Source organism: Micropterus dolomieu, linkage group LG01 (assembly GCF_021292245.1).
Source record: "Micropterus dolomieu isolate WLL.071019.BEF.003 ecotype Adirondacks linkage group LG01, ASM2129224v1, whole genome shotgun sequence".
Classification (NCBI taxonomy): Eukaryota; Metazoa; Chordata; class Actinopteri; order Centrarchiformes; family Centrarchidae; genus Micropterus; species Micropterus dolomieu.
The window spans coordinates 4,407,079-4,425,906 of record NC_060150.1 but is presented as its reverse complement, the minus strand read 5'-3'; the positions used below and the strand labels follow the sequence as shown (position 1 = coordinate 4,425,906).

The window sequence follows — 18,828 nt, the reverse complement described above, 5'->3', positions numbered from 1 at the left end:
CTGGATGGTATCTGTTATTTATCATTGAATTGAATGGTGCCTCCAATTTTTTGTGTTATTCCACAGATAATTAGGGAACATTGTTAAGGCTGGACCTCGGTTTGAACCCAAATGCTGATCACAGTACCCGTGGATAGTATTATAGTATTTGAATATAAAATAATTTATTAACAGAATACTTAATGTACGGGGAGCAGCGTTTATGGGGGTTAGGTAAGTCCAAGTGGTTCAGAGAGTTAGGAGTGAGCCGAGCCAGGCAGAAGAACAAGCAGTGAAGTCAGATGTCCAGCCCTACAAAGCATCCACTAATCCAGAGATTGAGGTCCAGAGTCCAGACGTGACAGGAGCGGAGCAGAGGCAGGATCCAGGCGGAGCTAGACTGCAAGGCACATGAGTCAAGGATTGAGCAATGTTGATACAAAACATATAAAGACTGACTGAGGGTCTACAATCTGGCTGTGTGTTGGCAGGAACCAGGCATATGAAAGAGACCTGATTGGTGATGATAGGCGGGTGGCTCGACTCCTGCACACCTGACTCCACTCACAAGCAATCAAATCACAAACACATACAGGGAAAGGAGGAGGGAAAGACAGCTCGCCACTAAGCAGAAGCAGAGGGCATGACGAACATTGAGCCACTTGAAGAAATTTAACATGTCCACATCATCTTCAGGTGATTCAGATATGTACAGATCAGAATAATAGGCTCTGAAAGTCTCAGTAAATCCAGAGGAGTTAATTGTCAGTGAACCTGGATTACTGGCTATTTGAGAAATTTGTAGAAAGCAATCTGCCTTTTCCCCATTTTTCATACAGTGTTCCCCGAGCTTTAAGCAGCTTCTATTCTTCATGCCTACTGGACAAAAGATTGAACTCAGTCTGGAGGCCAAGTCTCAGGGGACAGAAGCTTCTGCGGTTTAGATGAGCCGTTGTGTCTAAAGGCGTGCAGTGTCGTCTCTTCCGTGCCTTGTTAGTATGAGCAGTGTATCTCACCTCGGAGGAATGCTTTAAGGAAGGCCTCTGTTCATCAGAAATAGAAAGTATTAATTCACACACACTGATGGCACAGCCTTCGGGAGCAATTTGGGATTCAAAATCTTGCCCAAGGACACTTAGACATACGGACTCAGGGAAGTCGGGGATCAAACCGCCGATCCTCCAATTAGTAGGCGACCTGCTCTAAGCAATAGCCCACTATACATGACATCAATACGCAAAACACACATTTGTAGTAAACATGACCTCATTCAGTAGATACTCGTTAGGAAGTATGCCTTAAATGAGGCGTCAGCTCCATCCTCAAGGCACACAGTCTTTCTAAACTGTCTAAACTGTCAACGAAAAATGAGGGTGATACAACTCTTGACGACAGGCATGTTGGCAGAACAACAATACAACCCAGCCAACGCTCGACAGCAGTCCTACAGCTCAAAATATTCTTGAAAAAACTGAGCTAATTCTTGCACTGGTAACGGTTCATTCTATTTGCGGTATTGTAGATGCTGCAAATACAACTGTAGATCAGATTATTTTTTTTAATTCAGTAGGCCTACATTTTAATAGGTTGATGCAGGGAGGTCCAGTCAGATACGTGTTTAGCATACATACATGATATCTGCTGTTTGTTGATGGCAATATCTATCGACCTGTTGACAGAATGCAGCATGAGAGCAGGTCAATGTTTTGACCCTGTGAGGGGAATTCTGTAATACTGCTGCCTTTAAGTGACCTGACCGTTTTATTATCGCGCTGTCACCAACAGAGATGTTGATTAGCTTCATTTATCCATTATGGAGCCCACAACACAAGGAGGAAACAAGGGAGACACAGAGAAAAAGGTCAGCCAGAGCTGTGCCTCTAGTATCCTAAATGGTTATGTCTGTGACTATAAGTGGTATGCTCCACTACTATATACAATTGCAAGGACATGTGGTAAATTTAACACTGTTGGGAATACACAGACCCACTGCTGATTAACATCCCTGCAGGCGAGCCAGAGGCTGTGTCTGCATATGCTATAGCACATGCGGGAGCGAGCGCCGCACACCACATAACTTGTGGTTTACTTAATAGTATCGATAGCATGAGTGGGGCATAAGAAAGACATCTGAAAGAAAGTGTACTGGGAGAGACGCCTTAAATACAATAAACTAAATCGCTTAGCATAAGGATGTTTTTCAAAGGGAGAGCTGAGTCAACCTCGTTCCACAAGTCTTGTTTTGTTAACCAACATCATGGACACAAGACGTTAATTATCACTAAAGGTAGATACGCAGTATATAGGCTATATGTATACATATTATTGGCAAGTTCACTGGTCATGTCAGGAAAAATTAAGATCTTTTGACCGTGATAAACACATTTTCATCATTTCCTGGCCAGGACAAGTACCTGCTCTCTTTGTTTGTAGCATAGAAAGCAAATGGTCCGAGATCGTTCTCCTTCACTTGGTTTTGGCCTCAGCTTGCGGTGTTCCCTGTCATGCTCTGGCGGTGAGGTGAACGTTTGATCTTGCTATATGTCAACAAGAAATTTTGACATGAAGTCTGTGGCCGAGTGTCCTTCATAGTTCAACGAGGGCCAACTACTCTTGACTGTTTTCAGATTGGAGTTGTTCACCTGTTCTTCAAGGCTCGTTAGCCGGTCGCTATGGTCAGAAAAATCAGTTTCTATTATAGTCATATAAGGGCCTAGGCCTCCCCCTTGATTCAAATCGCATTTAAGGTTGTTGTTCGAGGTTGCTGCTTGGGTCCGTAGTTGAAGTTCTTCCTGTCTTTTTTTTTTACCAGCTATTATCCAGAGTTAGACTGTGGCCCGTTCCCTACAGAGATAGACCTGTTTTAACCAAAAACAGTCACTACATCTCTCTTGTCAAAGGCACCAGACTCCTTTTGATAAAAACAGTAATTGTACCTCGCAGAAGACAGGAGTTGGTCTAGCGCTGCCGTTGGTCGGTTAGTTTGTTTGTGTTGTTGTGTGACTTTGGTGTTTTGAAGGGTTAAAAAGGTCGATCTCTGTAGGGATCCATTCCACTTACTTTGAGGGAAAGGAGGGGAAAAGAGAACTGTCAACTTTCTTCTTTTGACTTTGGTTATGGTTAACCAAAGAGTCATTATGTGGTCTTTAAATGTTAGTTTGACAAGACATATACTTTCTCTGGGGTGAAAAGTTATTGTCCTGTCTGGTGAAGACAGCTCTGCTTTGTGATCACTACATCAATGATAATCCCCCTTCTCCAGTTTTCATTGATGTCTTTTCACGCTGCACGATTCACACAACTATCTATTTTTTTTAAAATTGTCAGTCTGCAAAATCAGTCTTTTACTGTAGCTATTTTGATTCTTAATATTGTTGGGAGACAAAAACAAAAACACACATGCATTTTTGTTTCCACAGAGATTAGTTTCCCCCATGTGTCTCAGTGTTACAGCATGATGCATGGACTATTCTGTCTGTGAATATCGGCATGTGTGTGTGTGTGTGTGTGTGTGACCTTTGCTAAGTGCATTTATTGCCTGTGTGTGTGTCTCAATGTGCTTATGCAATCCATATCCTGTTAATGTGTGTGCGCAGCCAAACGTATTGGTGAGTTTATTGTATTGTGACTTTTAATTGCCTATTCTGAATTTGTCCTATAATGCAGAGGTGATTTCCTTTGTTCAGAGGTTTTTTGGTCTAAAGAGATAAAACAAGTGCTCAGTGTTGGCCTTTTATTTTCATTGTTCCTTTATGTAATTACAGGATTAGTGAGGTAGTCTTTTTGAGGTCCTGATCTTCTCAGGAGATGCTTGAGAACCAAGCAACCAAGGGAGAAAGATAATTCACAGTACAGTTCTAATGTTTGAAAAGTCTTTTTAGTCTTTAATTCATTGTTCAATAAACACACCATCTTTTTGTTCTGTCAGCAGAAGACAGGGTCAGATAGAAAACCTAATTATAAATGTTATAAATGAAGCTCAAAGAGCTTGTTACTTTTGAAATTGAATCTTGACTATAAAATGAAGTCACTTTTAATTCTTGTAGATTGTTGTTTCGGAAAGGTTTGTATTGTGGCATGAAATGTGCTACATGAAAATACAACTAGGGTTTTCTTTTTTGACATGAACTGCACTTTGAGTCATGAATAAGTGTATTTAGCAGAATTACAATATCATTTTAAAATGATTTGTAATCTTGTGGACAAACTGCATCTGGTCATCATTTTATGGATGAAATACTCCCAAACATTACACTTTGCAAGGCAAGTTTATTTGTATAGCACATTTCAACAACAAGGCAATTCAAAGTGCTTTACAAATAACATAAAAGCAACAAAGGGAAATTGAAAAAAACTCACACTGAAATATAATTATTAAAAGGGTGACATAGAAAAAAAACACGATAAAATCAATTTTAAAGCTTAAATAGAATAAAATGAAAAGTAAATGCAGTGCAGTGTACGACACTGACCTATGCCTTACATTTGATTGAATTAAAAGCAGTGGTAAAAAGAAAAGTCTTCAGTGTTGATTTGAAAGAACTGAGAGTTTCAGCAGACCTGCAGTTTTCTGGGAGTTTGTTCCTGATATATGGAGCATAAAAACTAATCGCTGCTTCTCCTCGTTTAGTTTTGAGTCTGGGGACAGAAAGCAGACCTGCCCCGGACGACCTGAGAGGTCTGGATGGTTCATAACGTAGCAGAAGACCAGAAATGCAATTTGGCCCTAAACCATTCAGTACTTTATAAACCAACAGCAGTATTTTGAAATCAATTCTCTGACAGACAGGAAGCCAGTGTAAAGACCTCAGAACTGGAGTAATGTGTAATGTTTTTGGTCTTAGTGAGGACTCGAGCAGCAGCGTTCTGAATCAGCTGCAGCTGTCTGATGGATTTCTTAGGGAGCCCTGTAAAGACACCGTTACAGTAGTCGAGTCGACTGAAGATAAATGCAAGGATAAGTTTTTCCAGGGTCTGCTGAGGCATAAGTTCTTTAATCCTTTATATATTCTTCAGGTGGTAGTAGGCTGACTTTGTAATGTGTATGTATATATTTCAAGAATCCAACTTTATTTATTTATTTAATTAATTATTAATTCTGTCTTGCGTCATAAATGGCCAAGTCATGTCGTAAAATGTGACACAACAGCATCTGAACCATTATGCATTCCAAGAATAAAACATGAAATGCCACAGTTGGACAGTTGGAAAGGAGATAATGACACAAGATTGATGAGCTGGTGTAATCGTGCCACAAACAAGCAAAATCCAGAGTTATGACCGACCAGTCTGATGTGAGTAGTGGTGTGTGTGTGTGTGTGTGTGGTTATTCTGTAGCCACCTGGTGTCATTTGCATATGATTTTAATAAAGGTGAACACAGTGGCGTACAATGCATAATGGCACTGTCCTCTGGTGCGGCACATCTCAAGTCAGAAGCTGCAGAATCATTAACATAATTGACGTGCTGCCTTCCTGCTTTAACCACTGCCACAGAATAAATTAGCATTACTCTGTTATTGTTGTGCATTTGCTAAGTGTTTAGTTTGCTCTTGTTGATAAAATCACCATTCAGAAACAAGGTACAAGGTAGATTTATTTGTCATTTTACAACTGTTAAGCGTCAAATGCACATATGTTATACACCACACAACACAGGGTTGGAGGAAGAAGCTGCTCTGCAGTCTGGTGGTAGGACAGCCGATGCTTCTGTATCTCTGGCCAGACGGCACCCTATCTTTTAGTTTCCTTTGGGCTCTACAGGCCCGTCACCTCACCGATCTCACTGATGCTCGGTAGATGATCAGTGATGATACCAATGATCTTCTGAGCTGTTTTCATCACCCGCTGCAGAGCCCTCCTGTCCTGGGCCGTGCACATCCCATGCCAGTTAGCGAGGTTTCCAGTCAGGATGCTTTCTATTGCTCCTCTTTAAAAGTTAATACGAACTTGGCACAGGATTTTGCCTTCTTTAGTTTCCTTAAGAAATACAGCCATTTCTGAGTTTGCTTCACCAGCGTGGAGATGTGAGATGACCATGTCAGGTTCTCTGTGATGCTGATTCCCAGGAACCTGAAATTGTTCACCGGCTCAGCCCTCAATCCAAACTGTGTAGGGGTCTGTTTGTGAGGAAGTCCAATGTCGCACTTCATCAGAATGGGGGTAAGTGCCACAGGGCGGTGGGAACACTCTCCTGAGACAGTGAGACCGTGAACATGTCAGTAATAACATCAACTGGCCAGGGATGTTAGCAGGCCCAGTAGCTTTACTCATATTCACTCTCAGCAGGACTCTTCTCATATCTGCTGTGGATACTGACAGTGGCCGGTCCTCTGGAGGTGGAGTAGACTTTACAGCTAACCCTTTGTTGAGGAGATCAAAGTGAGCATAAAAGGTTTTTAGCTCATCCGGTAATGTGACCCCACACATGATGGGGGCACTTCTGCTTTTGGAGCTTGTGGTGTTTTTGATTGCTGCTGTAGCTTTTGGTCTGATTGACCAAAATGGGGACGAGAGACACAAGGTTGAAGGTATTGCATTGGTAGTTGCATTGGATGACAGATGTTTGCAATATCAGTGTGCTGTAATTTCACACTAACTTGAGTTTATGTCACTTTGTGTCTGACGACTGGGCTTTGAATTTGATTTGAATATAATTGTCATTGTCAGTCAGAAAGGTAGCGAGGTGTTACCCACAGCAATGAGAGTGAGTCGTAGCTCATAGAGAACAAATAAAACCATGATAAATGGGCCAGTCTTAACATCCAACTCCATTGTGTATATGACAAAAAGTACTATATTGTAACAGAAATAAAATTTTCCACCCTAAGGTCACCAAACTTTCCACATACCTTTTCTCCTTTTGTTTTAGAGATCATATACATAATATAAGAGACAGATGGACATCCAAACACAAAATTTGAATAAGAATCAGTGTGGTCAGATTTGTGCCCTTTTCATTCAGAACATGCTTACCAGTATCTTGCTTTAACCGGTCTTTATAAATCAAAGATAGGCTTCTTGAGATGTCCCAACGACATTTAACAAATACTGTCATGGAAGAGAGAAAACTAGCTCACCTGCTCACTGCTCCTGTGAGTCACTCTCAAGGATTGGCTCCCCCCTGTCTGTTTATCTTCTTTCTTTCCTCCCGGTGGCCGGGAGGATTTTGTTAGTGGGATTTTGCTGCATGTCACCCTGCCGTGTGTGGTGGAAGGGATGGGGTTGTTGTCCTTTTACTGCTGGCAACCTGCAGTGCTTTTCATATCTGTGCTTTATAGAAGCAGAGTAAGAACCACTTAACCAACCAAAGTAACCTAAAGCAACTTAAAAATCCATACGGTGTACAGATTTTTCCCTTCTCATTTTTAAAGTAGAGCAGATCCTTTTTTAAAATCAAAAATAATAGTGAGGACTATTAGTGAAGTCCTGTAATAGCACAGTGTAAATTATGGCTTTTTCCTATCCACCACCATCTTCTAACTGATAGTAATCAGTATGGTAAGACTGACTTCCAAAAACGGTTTATGGGTTTCCAAAATAACCCAAAGGACTGCCCTAGAAATGACTCGTTAGTGTTTTCTAATTTGCCACCTCCATGGTTAAGGTCTGGTTCAGTCTAGACAACTAATGCTACTTGGTTAATGGTTACATGGTTTACTGAATTATGGTTTAAATGGCACCAACATTTATATCCAATAATCTAATAATAACAGTTGTTGTCACTGCTTTTAAAATAACAAATTCCTCTAAACCCATGTGCAAATTGTACTTTTAAGTGGTCTTGAAGTTATACTGTTTATTTGTGTATCTTAACAGTCGTTGAATGTGTGTCTGGTGTTCATATCTGTAACTCTGCTCTGTCAATATGCTGCTGTTTTGGGCCAGGACACCCTTGAAAAGGATGTTTTAAACCTCAATGAGATCATCTGGTTTAATAAAGGTTTAAAAAATATATTACTATAATTAATAATAGAATTTACCTTGCATTAAATTCACCTTGGGGCACCACTCTCAAGTAACACAATTACCATCAGTAGCTAATAGGTTGAAAGATTTTGACTGTGACATACAAGAGGTTGGCGATATATTCACTCTTAAGTTTCCTCTCTGTGTGTAATGCCAAATTAGAGGTTTATATCAATTTATCAATTTATGGAGTCCCATCGGTCTCAACAACTGCCATCATGGTTAACAGTCAGCATCACGGTAAAAAGAATCGTCATCGAAAATCACTTCATGACAATGTAATCATAACAAATCAGCGGTTTAGCTTGTGGAGGGAAAGCAAAGTTAAAGTATTCAACTGTGGTGAACTTTCACATGCCAAATCATGTAGTCGGTCAATAGCAGACTACGTATTTTGATGGTCCAAAATCGTGGAAGCACAAAATGTAGCCGCTACCTGTACATTCACCAAGCTTCCAGCACCTTCTATTGAATATATATTTTGTTTTACTTCATGGTGTTCTATGTAGAAGTGTTCTCCAGTGTTGGATGTGGTTACTTGTTCAACAAAGGACGCTTGTCAGAGAGAACACAGTTCCAGTCAGAGATTGCAGTCAAACGCTGCTGTTCAGCTTGGTGTTAAGTTGCCATATTTGAGAATAAAGAAATTCATACCCTTGTGAAGGGTCTTGAACATGCTGTAAGCAGACACCGTGGATGTGATGAGATTAAAGCCCGTGTTCGGTTCTCCTTATGTGGTTGTCATGTACCCACATCCTTCATTTCACAATGAGCCTTTTCATCTTCCCCTTCAGGAGCACGCGGAGCAGCACTAACTCCGTAAATGTTATTTTTAACACCTATCCTGTTTTTATATAGATTGGTTCACTAATACTAAGAAGGCAGCTCATGAGTTGTTGTCAGACCTTTTGTTGCTATTCGCAACCAGATGATGTAACAGTCGTTTCTCCTGCTCTCTGGTGACTGATGACGCTCACTAGTGCAGTTTGCGCTTTAGTTGGAGAAAATAATTAATATCTGATAATGACCCGATATGGTAAACTTTTGTTGCACTTACTGTAGCATATTCAGTACATTCAATCATTTATGATCATAATAATGTAATCAAACCTCAAGACAGAGTTACATAATCAAGACTTGTTTAGGAAGACAATATTTTCTCAGCAGTGTGGCCTCACCGCCATGGTCCAAGTTTACACACAGGAGTATGAAAGCACAGGGCTAAATCTGAGCTGCTGACTCAAAAATGATAGTATAGTGTAATCTCTGGACTTTTTGATAGTAGGAGACATTAAAGTAATGAATTAAAGAGATGAAATGATGATAAAAAATGAAAAATTTATACATGGGCTTGCAGTTTCATTATGCTTCTGTAACACATTCTCGCCTGCACAGCCCCAAAGCTTCACAATCATTTCATTTCTGCTGGCTGGCGCGTGTCTCTCAAAATGTGCAACATTACAGTCCTATCTTTGAAATTAATTAATTTGTTTGACAAATTCATTCATCACAGACTCCTAGATATTTTTGCTGTCCTCCTAAGATTTCTGCAGAATAAGGCTTAATTCAGGTTTCTCTTCTGCACCACAGTCTTCACATGAACTATTTACACCTTGTCTTCAGAGGCATAGATCAGGCCTTTGAAAATTGTGTGAACCTTTTTAAAAGGTGCATCACACAGCTGACACCTGGAGCAACAGGTAAACTACAGTTCCAGGCTGATGCTCCTGTTTGATAAATAACACACATGACTCCAGGCGCCGAATATATCAGAAAGAAGCCCGGAAGGCTTTCTAAATCTGACCAAAACAGAGGAGGAACTCAGTAAGTTTATGTGTAAGATGATGAACAGGAGTGAATGGAGAAGAGACAGGAGAAGAAAGAAGGTGAAGAAGAGAAAAGTCAGTCAGTCAGACAAGTTCAGCTTTTGAGTCAGTGTTTGTAGGTTTGCTATAAAAGCCTGCGGGCAGTTTACTCAGCTAGAGACTGCTGCTGAGCTCGACAGCAGGATTAGATAAGTACAGACAAACGCAGAGCGAGAGTAGGAGAGGTGTTTACTTCAGCCAGCCTTTCTGTCACAGTCTGCATGAAAGGTTTGCAGTTTGAAAGAAAAATTACTTTACTTTCTTTGGGTTGTTCTCCTCCTGTCACATCTATCGGAAGGAGACTTTTTTACGTTCATTCTCTTCTCGGCGGTGCTGAACTGAAATAGGTTGTTTTGTATGGCATTGAAGCTGCCCAAACAGCATTGATTATCTATAAATGTGATCAGTTTTATGCTAAAGATCCTGAGGATTCACTATTCTGCCAAGATTTTATCACAGTCACTGTGGAAAAGCCTCTTTTACACAGCACGAAGGCCGGTGATGGCAACTGTATGACATGAGTGGCCAGAGTTTGCAGGCTTCCATCCAGACCAATGCATTTCACTTTGCTGTGCTGTGTAGGGATGTTGATGAAGTGACCAAAGATTTTGATGTAGCTGCAGTGTAATTCTCTTCCTGAATAAGCCTTTTGTCTAATTCTCAGTGAATTGTAGAATAATTGAATCTGCTCTCCAGAGCCGACTCCATCCCTCAGGACTAGTTGGCTGCTAGTCCTATTTCTCTTTCTGCTACGTACCATCAAACCGCAGATCCACTCTTTCTAAGAAAAAAAATGTAAAATGTAGTGATGCAGCGTTTGGTTGTATTGGCATGCTACTTAGTGGCAGCAATAGCTTGCTTCAAGGAAATGTTACATGGTTTTAGAAAATAGCTATATAGCTATAATTTCTGACTGCTACCGGGAAAGTAGTATCACCATTATATGTGGTGTCACTATTCCCCAAGACTAAACAGCACAAGTAGCCTTCAAATTGACCATGCAGTTGACTCAACACATCTCTGAAACAGTTTCAACACGAACATTAGAACCTTCAAGAAGGGAAGATTTACTGCAGAGCTGTTGGATTTGATTGCATCAGTTTTATCTAAAAGTACACAATAAAGTTGATCCAAAGTTCTTTACAGCACATAGATAAAGAACGAAAGAGCGTGCGTACAACATTGGCCTTCAGCTACAGTGAAATGTGAGGCACAGTTAACAGAGTTAGTGAGTCAAAGTGTGTTGAAAACATCAATAGAGTGAGGAAAATCAAATTGATGGAGGAAGAGAATTTAACAGTTTTGCGTCTGCTGAGAAAGCTCTATCACCAGAACATTTAGTTCTTGATCTATGGAAAGACAGAAGGCCTTGGTGGGAGTATCTGAGGTGAGGTGTTGAACGGGGGTGGGAGTTCACAGATAGAGGCAGAGCCAAGACCATTTAGCCCTGTGTACACAAAGACCAAGGTTCTAAACTTCAGTCTACTGCTAACAGGGAGCCAGCGTGGGGAGGCAAGAATCTCAGTAAGATGGTGTCTGTTTTTTGATCTTGTTAAAAGTCTTGCTGCAGCATTCTGAATTAATTGGAAGCTGGATAAAAAGGAGTCCGAATGATACCAAAATATAAAACGTTGCATTAATGCGGCGAGTGAATATGAACTTTCTCCAGACTTTATTCTTCAAATTTTCAAACATTACAAAGCTGATTGAGGCCAAATTTAATTTCTATTCTATTAATCTAATATATTGGTTCATTAAACTCGTAGTAGCAGTGATGTAGGATAACTAATAATTCATTGAGAGGTTTGTTGTTCCCCCGATCAGACCGACACAGATACATGGTTAAAATGTGTATCAGCATCTGTCTGAATGGCTCAATGCACACATCATTTCACTGCTCATCATCGCCTTCTTCACAATGCAGAATCATTTCTTCAAAGATCATGGCTATGTGGTCACACAGACATAATATGTTTGCAGGGAGATAAACCGGAGGACATGAGAAGTTGTTAACCTTGGATTAATATGGGAGAGTCGGTGAATCAGCTTAAAATGAATAACAAATGGGGTCTGGCTGGGATCAGGCTCGTGGTGCTGCACATTTAACTGGTCTGAATGTGAATTCATCTGGTAACTAACGATCAGCTGGTGTGGGCAGAGATGAAAAAGAAATTGTTGCATTAATTTAGTGTAGTGCTTTTATCAGAGAGCTTTGGTAGAGCTTTTTAGTACAATTTCCCTCTCATTCACCCATTCACACACACTCGCAGACTGATGGCAGCGAGCTAGTCCAGACAAGTCCACAACATGAGGACAGCAGGAGCTCGGGATCAAACCGCCAACCCTGTGATTAGATTTGTTTATCCTACTTCAGAGAAAACACTTGGCATGACAAAATACAGCTTGGTTCCCATTTTAGGCCAACGTTAGCAAATAGCAGGCTAGCCACCAGCTTTATCTTCCACATTCATGGACAATGCTATGAGTTCCTGTGTGATCCTCTGCTTATCTGAATATTGTGTGGGGTTGGTGGTAACATTTAGAGATCCCTTTACAGAATGGGATGCATTTATTGGCATTGGCTACAAAAAAATGGTGACAGTGACCAAAACATGTCTTCAGTATTAAAGGGAGAGTAAGTGATTTTGCAGAAGCATTATTGACTGCCACTCAAATACACCCCTCCCTTCAGGGCTCCATTAGAAGCTCCGCCCCCCAAATTTAATTCAGTGAGTTTTCTCCAGCGATGAAATGCCTTTGACCTTGCCTGGTTATACAACTTTCTTCTCTGTTTATAGTCAGTCTTCAGATCTTTTCCTCTTTAGCTGTTTCTCAGTCATCTCTCCTTCTTCACAGTACCTGGAGTCCAGCACATTCGAATGTGCCGGTGTATAGAACTCTCTCTTCCACTGCTCCTATGCACCAGCACTAACTGTTGCTGATTGGCTGGAACAATGTTGTGTGGCAAGGCCCACACCACTTTCTTTTGTTTTCCATTTACAGAGCCAGGGCTGTGTAGGGAAACCAGATTTTTTTTCTCAGAACACACACAAAACGGAGAGCTAGTGGACGGTGAGGAAATATTCACTGACTTGAACAAAAAGTTTCTTGTATTACCATCACTTACTCTCCCTTTAAAGAGAAAAATCTGAAGCATCAGCTGTTCAGTAAAAGAATTAACAGGTCCAGTCCACAGAGTTGTTGTTTTTTCTTCATTTTCTAAAGAACTTCTCTAAAGACCAAAGTCGCTGATGAAAGATTTAGCCTAAAAACGTCTTCACCTGGGTCCGTCACTTTGGGTCTACTTTGAGCTTGTTGTCAAGATACAAAGCATGGATGACATTAAGTTATTCACACCATGCATCCTGACTGTCATTCATCAGTGCCTGGGGTTATTGGAGTGTTACATTCTGTATTTATTTTGCATTAGGCCGTAATGTATTCCCTGAGATTGAGATGTTGGATTTGCACACACTTCAGATTTATGGAATATGTCTTTGGGTTTACTATTTCTGTCACTTTTATTATGCTTTCAGAAATTCCTTTTGTTTCAGTGCCCCATAACAGCATCACCAACAATCAAAAATCAAGTACAACAAAATTCAAGTGACACAGCTATCATGGCTATGATTTGTTTAAGAGTTATACTGGAAGCTATGTCTCTCTTATCTTTGAGCATGGGTAGTGGGTGGGGACAGTACCTTTCATCTTTATCCTGATGGTAACAACTCGCCATAAAGAGGATGTGATACATCTCTGAGGATTGACAGCCCTTTCACTTAGCAGTGTCATAACCTACTGTAATTTTATCTACCTGCAATCTCATACTATCCTAACCAAAGAAGCCAAAACTTCTGCTTCATCCATCCATTTCTTCTTCTTGTCTGCCCTCTGAGCTATTCTGTCAGCGTGCTGGTCCTTCTGTTCTATAAATAGATAGATCACTATTAACAAAAAAAGTTCCATCCTCAGGTCAGCTGAGCTTCTGTTATACTGTCAGCCAGCTATCTCCTGCTCTGCAATCTAACTGTTGTGTCTGTTTGTCATTCAGGAGGAGGCAGCCAAGCCGCAGATTCTTTCCTCGCAGAGATTATCTCCAAAGTGGTGTTTCCTTGACTGTAAGTATATCAACTTATAGGACATGAAAAAGTGAGCAGACATTTTATTTTTTCCCAGTGTGATCTGAACTACTTATGCTCTCATTGCAAAGTAACTTGCTTATATAAAGTCATATAGCACTAACAAGACTCATTTTGATTTAGCTTCTTTATTTAGTCTGTCTTTTCCTGTGAAATTGGCTTTAATAAAGCTCCTCACAAACCATCTATATATTATGTTTTAAATTATGTTCCAGGTATTTCATACAGTAAATGTATATGATATGTATTTTTAGTATTTCATTTGAGACAACCTACTAAAAAGCTCTACTGTATATATCTGTATAGAAGAAGTGGAATATTTTGCTGTCAGCTTAAATTAAGTCCTAACGTATTCCTATAAATAGTAATATCACAACAAATCTTTATCAAGGACAAATGCACTCAGCTTGTCTTAGGCAACTTACAACCATCCATTTTTTTTTAAACACTTGGACTTGAAATCCACGCTGACTCTAATATAGCATTTTTAAATGTCATTCATCCGTTATGTGAAAGTTCACCAAGCAAGTACTATTAAAACTGTCTGTATGACTTTTTGTTGCATCAGCTTATACAACTCTGAACACCCATGAGGATAATTATTACTGCATTGAAATGAATCCACAGAATTAATCTGTTATAATGTAACACAAATCACAATGTATACTATATAATTACTCTGTAAACACTTCCTCCTAGTCCTAGTGATACTTAGCCCTGCAAAGTAGACATGCTGGGTCTCTGCAAGCATCAGTGACACCTGTGACGCAATATTTAGATATTGACCCATTCATGAGTTTCACAGCAGAGAAACCTCCCTAAATATTTTTTTAGAACATTTTAAAAGATTTGACCCACCATTTATAAAATCATTTGCACATTAATTGAAGTGGTAATAAAGTGTCTAGAGCAACTGTGAAGCATAAAGACTACCATGCAAAAAGGCTTCTGCGCTGGTACTCCCTCAAAATAACACAAAGAATAGTTCCATCAGATCCTGTTTTTTTTTCATTGGGGGAAATGTCATGAATATTAATCTCATATAACAGCAGAAAGCCAAAAATATCACAGGGAAAAACCAAGCATCTTACACAATGTTATACAGGCATTCACACACACACAACACATACACACCTCTGCTTCTGTTGAGTCCTGGTGGAATTTAGCAGAGAACTGGAGTCAAACAAATATAGCTAACTGAAAGAGAGGGGGAAGTGTTTGAAGAGGTGTAGTAAGCAGGTGATCAGTCATACTGTAATCCTAAAGTAATCCTAAATGTACATGTTTTATTTTAAAGTGACACCCAAACACCCACGGTATGTGACCCTATAATTCAACATAGGGGTGGTGATGGTGCAGTGGATTGGTGTGAGAGACCCGGGTTCAATAATCCACTGTGACACATCTACCAATGTGTCCCTGAGCAAGACACTTAACCCCTAGTTGCTCCAGAGGCGTGCGACCTCTGACATATATAGCAATTGTAAGTCGCTTTGGGTAAAAGCGTCAGCTAAACAAATAAATGTAAATAAATCTGGTAATAATAAAAAGATAATTTCTCTTCCTGAGCTAGTTTTTAGCGTCTGAGGATCTGTCCTGATCTAACATAGATGTTTCTACATAAAACAGCTGCACAATACATACTTAGTTGAAAGCAAGATGGAGATTATCAGTTTTTTTCCTGCAGGTTGGGTATTCTCATTACATACTTTCCAGATTGAGTAATAAAACAGAGAAAATGTTTATTTTTAGAACGCCGTCTCGGCTATGAGCGCACTGGTTGTATAGAAATACCATGTGCTCACAGTGAGCTACCTGCTTACTGTCTTTCTGAAAGGCGTCCATCAGTGAAGGTTGTCTTGAAATCGGGATCTTCTATCACCTTTTTGTACTAGCTCCTAATCACCTGTGATATGTCTAAACAAAGATTACCTCTGGAGAAGACAGTCGTGCTTTATATCACACTGGGTGATATTTTGATTATAATGCAAGACTTGTAATTAAATTTTGATCATCCCCTCACTTATTGAAGAAGCTGTAGTTGCTGTGTAACTATCAAATGAATGAAAAATAATTTGAAGGAAAATCAATATTTTAAATAAGCAGTTATGGACATTTTGATATTGATCCACCATAATAAATGTTAATTAAAGAGCAAAAGTAGTTGTTGAATTGTTTGTGTTTGGAAGCATCTTTCCGTGCTGGAAAGGTTTTGATTTCTAGAACTTCACAAAATGTGCACCCTTCACTCGCAGCATACTGAGGCCTTAAGCTTTTAATCTCTGTCTCTGTATTTCTATTGTATTTTGGTTTTGTATTTATTTGGCAGGGACATTGCTTAAGCAACTTTAGAACTACAGTAAAACTTTAATTAAAAGCCTAGTCCCAATTTGACAATTAAAATAAACAATTTGATTGTAGCCTATTTCCCATCTGAGCATGAGTATTGTGGGAAAGGAATTAAAGGCCTGTCCTAAAGAGATGCCTGTCATAAATAGGTGATTATTATCAAATAAAATGAAGTTTTCTGGTATTTATCCAAGATGACTCATTTTCATCTTGAGCAAATGCAGAACACTGCTAGAAAACACACATTTAAACCACACTGATCACCAATTCAGTCCTCACAAATTGTTTGTTCTCTACTTTATTCTGTTGTAAACACCATTAAGGTATTTTGTTGCATAACAGACAGAGAACTGACTGAATGTGCTTTTTCACAGTGTGATGATACTGCATTGTCTTGTTAGACTGCAGGTTGTCACAAATACTTGATTCTCAGTATAATTGCCGCAGCCGTGGGAGCCCACCTGTGCACAATTTAACACATTTTTTTGAACTTTTGGTGACTGATAAACAATCAGCAGAATTTAAAGACTAGGTTTTCTTTCACCACAGATAATATTTGATTGTGACTGTGTTTCTGTTTGTCTCCTCAGCCACAACAGCAGATCGTTTCTACAGGATAGACAGAGCACAGGTATGTCTATCTCGCCTGACTCGACTTCACTGGGTATAATTTGTCAAACAGCGGTTCCCAAACTTTTTAGGCAACACATTCCCTATATGGCTATATATATATTTGTTTGTTTGTTTGTTTGTGTTTTTATTTATTTATTTATTTATTTTACTTATTTATTTGCTCAATGTCACGCCCACAGCGCCCACTGAGAGACGGCAGCCGATATTACTGAAGGTGCAATAAAATGTTTCTGTGATGACAAGCAGCGCATTGTCCCTGTTACACCAGTGTGAACATGCCCGAAGTCACAGCTACGGGGTTTCACTCAGTGACACTCTTGAAAGTGACGGCTTTTAAATCAGTCGCTCTCCTCTTACCCACTCACTGCGCTTAAACACAGCGTGCATCTGTCTTCTCTGTCTTTTCACTACTACTCTGCGTCGCGATGTAACGTAATATATTTATTACTTTAAAAAGTAACAGTGGTAGTAAAACTTTTTTCTCATACTGTGATGGTTAAACTTTGCAATCAATCCATAGTTCACCTGCTTGTCGAACCGTGCGGAGGGAGGTGGGGTGGGGTGGGGGGGGGGCAGTATTGTATTTTGATGACAAAAGAAATAACGTTTCAAAACATCCCTCCACTGTTTCCCCACAAATCGCACCCTGCCATAGCCTCAAACAGATAACGTGGACTAAAAGAGGATCCATATGAGGATTTGTTAGTACAGGCTGAGAGAGAAGGAGAGAGGTGTGTGAGTAGCTAGTAACTATTAGTAATAACATTTTTTGTTTTAAATGAAACTCACAAAGGAAAGTTTTCAATTCAAGTTTGTATTTAATGAAAAATTTAAACAAAAAATAATTGCTGTAGTTATTACACTGCTACACCACCATTACATTTTTTTACTGCACCACACTTTGGGAATTGCTGGGCTAACGCATCATGAATGTAATTATAATTATACATTTAATAATGCGAAGGGGCCTGACATGAATACTTTACAAATACAAAACAGAAAAATACGATTTTCGACCTTGGGTTTTAGTGTAAAGGAGAGTCCAAGTTTTTCCTGAGGTGGGGTCTGATTCTCTCCTGGTGACTTGGCTCGTCTCGACTCATGTAAACGCAGCAGCAGTGGGAGCAGATGTCCAGTGTTTCATCAGGGTGAACAGAATTTGGTTTTTATGCCAGCTTAATTATTCCCACTGTGGGGGTAGTGAAGGCGTACTTGGCATCGCTCTGACAAGTGGTTCACACACCATAGGTACATATGCTTCTACTACTGCAACTGTCTACTGTGCTAATATATTCAGCTCTTTCCTAGTTTAGAGTCAGAGTTCAGAGATTCACTGTTTCTACAGTTCGTCTCAGAGCCTATGGTTACACATTCTTGTTTTATTGCAATCACTACAAATCACGTTTGCCTTACAGCTCTGAGAGCCACTTTCAAAGCATGTTACAGTTTTAGGTTTTCTCTGTCAAGCAATTGTCTGCAGTGTTGCAAATCAATGAGCCGCTTCAGTCAGTGTGACTGGTCAGCCATTTAATTTGCTTTATTTTCCCAAAAAATGTTCATGAAATTACCATATTACTATATAAAATGACAAATACCGTGAAACAGTGTATCAAAGTCTTTTGCTGTTAATGTAGCAATTAAAAAAATAAAGATAAATATGTAAGACAAACATATATGTAGGAGCCACAAATTTTTACATATTCATGTTGACAGTCGGCCTCAATAATTTAATTACAGCTCTGCTACAGTTTAGCAAAGGATTTCATTTAGAGTAATACGCAATAACAAACTTGAAATCAATAGTGTTTTAGGGATTTATGTTGTGTACTAACTGTTTGATGAAACTCTTTAATCAGGAACATCTCAACTACGTATCAGAAATCTCCCAGGAAGAGA

General features: G+C 39.6%; 1 protein-coding gene across 5 annotated transcripts in view; it reads left to right on the top strand.

Annotated features, from left to right (window-relative positions):
• Positions 1 to 18,828, top strand: part of LOC123973064 (diacylglycerol kinase zeta-like) — a 117,857-nt gene that overhangs the window by 63,522 nt on the left and 35,507 nt on the right. For all 5 annotated transcript variants that reach the window (XM_046052956.1, XM_046052947.1, XM_046052930.1 and 2 more), the window contains 2 exons: positions 13,863 to 13,929; positions 16,890 to 16,930. In XM_046052956.1, the coding sequence (XP_045908912.1) occupies positions 13,863 to 13,929; positions 16,890 to 16,930 (108 nt within the window). The remainder of the gene's footprint in view (positions 1 to 13,862; positions 13,930 to 16,889; positions 16,931 to 18,828) is intronic.